This window comes from Zonotrichia albicollis, chromosome 9 (assembly GCF_047830755.1).
Source record: "Zonotrichia albicollis isolate bZonAlb1 chromosome 9, bZonAlb1.hap1, whole genome shotgun sequence".
Lineage (NCBI taxonomy): Eukaryota > Metazoa > Chordata > Aves > Passeriformes > Passerellidae > Zonotrichia > Zonotrichia albicollis.
The window spans coordinates 41,766,148-41,771,892 of record NC_133827.1 but is presented as its reverse complement, the minus strand read 5'-3'; the positions used below and the strand labels follow the sequence as shown (position 1 = coordinate 41,771,892).

At 54.7% G+C, this 5,745-nt stretch overlaps 1 protein-coding gene across 1 annotated transcript; it reads left to right on the top strand.

The window, feature by feature from the left end:
- Positions 1-3,849: 3,849 nt before the first annotated feature.
- On the top strand, positions 3,850-5,346 carry RAP2B (RAP2B, member of RAS oncogene family). Its single transcript, XM_074547571.1, has one exon. The coding sequence runs from the start codon at positions 4,143-4,145 to the stop codon at positions 4,692-4,694; it is 552 nt and encodes a 183-aa protein (XP_074403672.1). The 5' UTR covers positions 3,850-4,142; the 3' UTR covers positions 4,695-5,346.
- Positions 5,347-5,745: the final 399 nt, after the last annotated feature.

The following is a 5,745-nucleotide window of genomic DNA, read 5'->3' as shown; positions in this document are numbered from 1 at the left end:
GATAAGTAAAATATTAGATTAAAATGCTATTGGATGCCAGGTTATTTTTATATTTATATCCTTCCTCAGCCCCTCCAAAGCAACCTAAATCATCCTGCTGCCAAACCCAAAATAAAGACTTCTCTGCACACCACTGCACTAAAAACTAATTCAGGCCCCAAAATCTTGCTCAATTTCATACATTCAAAATAAGTAAACATTGATAAATCTCTCCAGATTTGTTCAATGCCAGAAAACATTTGGTGCAATTCTGTTCTTTGAGCTCTGAGATTATTTCATCTTTGTAATTTCCCTTGGTAATTATTCTCCCTTTACCTTTAGGTTTACTATTAATATTAATGTCACATACTGACAGCATGGGAGTGACAGAACAGCAACTCTTCCCCAAATGATTGAATCTTCTCAGTTTAACTGTTTTATATTGGGTTGTGAGCCAGCTAAGTCACTTAATCTTAAGTGAGTGGTAAGGTATGTCTGTTATATCCAGGAACATTGCCATCTTAGGAATGAAATGATGTGCAGTATCCTCAGCCCGTCACTTCCCTTGGGATTTTCTCAGCAGCAGCGCTGAGAAATTAAAATACAACATTTAGTATGATTTGTAGCTTTAAAATTCAATTATCACCCTGCCTAGCTGGTACCTGGCAGAGCACTGCGATCTCAGAAGTCTCTTTCAGAGTCACAAGAACTGTCCATGTATTAATTACCTTATTTCAATGTGTAGCCACTAACAGGGGCAGGGAACTCTGAGTGAAGGCAAGCAGCTCTTTCTGCCTTCAGAGAGCTGCAGGTTTCAGAGAGGCACATGTCCCACCTGGCTCTGCGTGTTCTGTGTGTTTCACAAACTTTCAGGGTACTCAAACTTTAGATATTGCACCTGTTACCGATCTAAACTACCCTGTTTAATCTTTGCCTACCAAGTACAATACATTAAAAAAACCCACCAAAGCCACTGCTTCACTTGCACAGAGGATCCCCAACAGGACCAGCAGCTCACGACTCACTCTCTGGGCACAGAAATAACCTCGGCCTGTACGAGCACTTTTACTGAACAGGCAGGGTTACTCAGCACAGTAAAAGCTGGTTGTACATGTAAATATTGCATGGTGAACTGCTTAGTAACCAAATTTATGCTTTTCAGCTGATTTTTATTTTGGCATTTTTAAGACAGCACCAAATCATCCTGAAATTGTTTTTAAAATATGCTTGATCACTTTGAAAATCAAATTAATCAGCCAACTCTCGTGATTATATTTTGCCTAGACTGTGCTGCATTGCCATGCCTTCACGTTGCCCAATGAGAGCTTGTTTCAGGAAAACATTAATTTTTTTTCCTGAAAATCGAAACCAGTACCATTCATGAGGCACAACCGCCCAATGCAATGGATGCTTCATAATTCAAATACTATGTGCTGCATCCTCTCATAATTTATTTAATTTCTGTGTCTAAATCCTGAGCCAGGGATTTTCAAACTTTCCAGCCCGCAGATCCCTCAGTGGTCTGTAGCCATGCACCAGAATTCATTTCTGAGAAAGCCAGACCTGATTCTTTCAGTTACTTCCCACAGACTCCTTGCACTAACTAATTACCTAGAGCTGGCTGGTAATATGAGAGATTAAATTAATACATGTAGTAGGGCACTGGCACTTGAGAAATCATATTCCATATTTAAACTCAACAGCACAAAGATTGTTCATTACTTTGAACGTGATACATTTCCTTCTTCAGAACAGCAACAATTAATAGCAGAGTGTAGAATTTAAAAATGGAGAGCAATTTTATTCTGAAAAATAACAACACACACCACAATCCAGCAGTGAGCTGGGATTAAATAGATAGGATTAAAACCAACATTACAGCCTGGTCTTTATAAAACTGGCTACTGGCATGTTGAGAGTAAGTGCAGTGTGAATAATTCAGATGTGGGTTTGCTACAGAAGTGATGAAGGTGGGCAAGCCCACCTCACACCCAAAACCTGAGCACAGATGAAGAAAATAAAACATTTCTGAAGTGACACTGGGGCCTTTCAGCGATTCTTACAGCTGGTTTTGAAGAGAACGTTGCTAGCCCGTGACTGATTTTGGCCGGCTCACACTGAGCTGGGGGATGTGGTTAGCTCTGCTCCCAGAGCACTTCTGGGAGGGGGAATCAGATGGACACTGAAAGGAACAGCAAGAGCAAGTGGAGAAATGGCTTGAAAGCTTCCAAGGGAGCTCAGCTGTTCATTTTCCAAAGGATGGGCTAAGCAGCCATGGAGAGACAACTCCCAGAACAAAAGGCTGGAAGCACCCAGAGCTCTTCCTCAGCCTTTCCAGGAGCTGCAGTGCTGCTCTGGGAAACCAGGGCCCAGAGCCTGTCACAAGGCAAGGCACACCTGGGCAGAGTCTGGAACAGAGAGGGGCCCAAAGCCCAGCCCAGGCTGTGATGGCAGATAAAACACCTGGGCAGTCTGGAACAGAGAGGGGCCCAAAGCCCAGCCCTGGGATGTGATGGCAGATAAAACACCTGCTGCAGGTGCTGACCTGCGCCCAGCCTCAGGAGCAGCCTGCAGCCCACAGGCTCTGTAGGTTCATGAGAAGAACGTGCACCTGGTAGGAATCAGGTGGGGCCTGCAGGACAGCTCCCCACCCGGGGACACCCAGCTGCCATGGCTGCACCCACAAACCACACACCAGGCTTCACACACGCTCATATTTAACAAAGCTGCTCCAGCCCCTGTCCCCTCCACAGCAGGGCAGCTGGAACACAGCGTTTCTGCTCCTCAGGAGGGGTTTATTTGCAAAGGCTTACACACCAGCAGCAGAGGGGTTCCCTTGGAGCTCCAGGGGACCATCAGGGGATCGGTGACCACAGGGTGAATCCCCACAGCACCTGAATGCTGCAAAAGTAATTTCAGTAGAATTCAGCCTCTGTGAAAATTGTTCAGGAAGAAGAGAACATTATTTACAAAACTTATGTCAAATCCTTTAGACTATGCTTACCCAAGCGCTGTGTTTAGATTAGGCTTGGAAACAAGGTGTGGTAGCAAGGATCTAAATGTCATCATTATGTGAATAAATACCGAGAATTATGAAGAACTGAGTAAGATGCAACAGAGAGGACCCGAGGGTGCCAAAACAACTAACGATACTTTCTTGAAAGGAATGTCTAACAGAAAGTGCAAGGGACGACTTCTACAGAGAGCGGCAGCAGCCAGCGCTGTGACTCAGCCCTGCGGGGCATGCCGCTCACGGGGCACCGGGGGCAGCGGCACCGACACGGCCACGGCCACATCTCCCGACCCGCCGCGCGGGGACAGCCGGGCACGGGGCACGGCAAGCTCCGGGGCCAGCGGGGCGGGCAGGAGCCGCGGGCCACCGCGACCCGGCACGGCCCGGCCTGGCACTGGCTGCACGCGGCGATAGGGCGGGAGGTGCGGGACAGCGGCCCGGGCAGCGCCGATAGCGGGCGGGGACACCGGGGCGGTGACACCGGGGCGAGGCACCCGTGCTGCCGGCCCTACCGCCCGGCCCCCTTTCCCGCGCCGCGTGCGGGATCCCGGGCGGGAGGGGACGCGCGGCGATCCCGGTCCCGATCTCGATCCCGATCCCGATCCCGGTCCCGGTCCCAATCCCGATCCCGTTCCGGATCCTGTTCCCGATCCCGATCCCAATTCCGATCCCGATCCCGGTCCCGGTCCCGAGCGCGAAGCGGCCCGGCGCAGGGCGGGGGTCACACACGCGGGGCGGGGCGCGGGCCGCCGCTCTCCGCCGGCAGCCAATGGGGGCGGGCGGCGCCGCGCCGCAGCCAATGGGCGGGGGCGGCAAAAGCGCCGCAGCCAATGGGCGGGGGCGGCCGCCATGGGCCGCGGTAGCGCTGTCCCGCCCCGCCGCGCCGGGAGCGGGGCCGGTACCGGCGGCGCTGCCGCCCGCTCTCCCTCCCTCCCTCCCTCCCTCCTTCCTTCTCCTCCTCAGCCTCTTCCTCCTCCTCCTCCTCCTCGGCGCTGCCCAGCGCCGGGGCTCTCCCGGCGCCGCTCCGCGAGGCGCGGCCGCCGCTTCCCCGCCCCGGCGCGGGGCCGTCCCTCGTCCCCTCCCTCCCTCCGCCCCGTCCCCGCCCGCCGCGGCAGCCCCGAGCGGGAGGCGGCGGAGGGAGGCGGGAGCCATGCGGGAGTACAAGGTGGTGGTGCTGGGCTCGGGCGGCGTGGGCAAGTCCGCCCTCACCGTGCAGTTCGTGACCGGCTCCTTCATCGAGAAGTATGACCCCACCATCGAGGACTTCTACCGCAAGGAGATCGAGGTGGACTCGTCACCGTCCGTGCTGGAGATCCTGGACACGGCGGGCACCGAGCAGTTCGCCTCCATGCGGGACCTCTACATCAAGAACGGGCAGGGCTTCATCCTGGTGTACAGCCTGGTGAACCAGCAGAGCTTCCAGGACATCAAGCCCATGCGGGACCAGATCATCCGCGTCAAGAGGTACGAGCGGGTGCCCATGATCCTGGTGGGCAACAAGGTGGACCTGGAGGGCGAGCGCGAGGTCTCCTTCGGGGAGGGCAAGGCGCTGGCCGAGGAGTGGAGCTGCCCCTTCATGGAGACCTCGGCCAAAAACAAAGCGTCCGTGGACGAGCTGTTCGCCGAGATCGTCAGGCAGATGAACTACGCGGCGCAGCCCAACGGGGACGAGCCGTGCTGCGCCTCCTGCGCCATCCTCTGAGGGCGGCGGCGGCCCCGCGCCCCGGCGGGCACGCTCGGGGAGAGAAAACATCGGCAGCAAAACTCATCGTGGTGGAAATGTGGCTTTTCTCGGCATGTACGTTTCGTCCAGTCTCGGTCATGGCATATTTCCTGTCAGTGTCGGCGGCGGGCGCGGGAGCGGCCGGTCCCGCCGCCCGGGGAGCGGAGCCAGGCGGGGAGCCCGCCCCGGGACAGCGGCGGGGAGCGGGGCCCGCAGCTCGGCCAGGCCCGGGATAGCGGGGCCGCACCCCGGGACAGCCGCGGGGAGCGGGGCCCGGCCAGCCCCGGCACAGCGGGGCCGCACCCCGGGACGCCCCCGGCAGCCCCGGAGCAGCGGGGCCCGTCCCGGCGCTGCCCGCCGTCTCTATGCAAGCGGGAGCGGTGCGGGGCCGTCCCGCCCGGAGAGTTGCACATGGAACTGGGACTGTGACCCGATCGGTGCTGCCAGGCACGGCGCGCCGGGCAGCGCCGCCGATATCCCTGGAATAATGCTCTATTTTGTTTACCTGCTGTATCGGATGGGAGTTTGCAGGAGAGTGGTAGCGTGGTGGTTTTTTCTCCTGGTTTTGTTTGGATTTTTGTTTTTATTTTTTAAATCAGCTGTGAAAATGTTACAAATCTGCACAATTGTTTAGGTGTGCGTGTGTGTGTGATTTCGTTGTGGTTTTGGTTTTTCCTTTGGTGGGGGGTGGGAGGGCGGTGGTGCTTTTTTTGCCGAGGGGTTTTGGATTTGGGTTGGCAATACCTGATTTTGATGACTAGCTCTCTCAAGTGCAAAGACTTCCCATGAGTGATGCAGGGCCAGCAGCAGCCCTGTGTCTGTAGAGTGCCTTCAAAACTCAGCTGTTCCAGCCGGTGCCAACCTGTGAAAGCTCCACAGAATCCCATTATCTACTACTCCAAAAACTACTTAACAGTTTCCTTGCAGTAATCACACCGAGCAAGCCAGGACAAAAGGGCCTATTGTTAGTGGAATTTATTTCTTATTTCCATCTGAGCCTTTTAACTGTTATTTCCATGTCTTGCAAGTT

Bases quoted from the DNA above. Each gene is read 5' to 3' on its own strand.
- RAP2B (XM_074547571.1), top strand. From the start codon at position 4,143: ATGCGGGAGTACAAGGTGGTGGTGCTGGGCTCGGGCGGCGTGGGCAAG.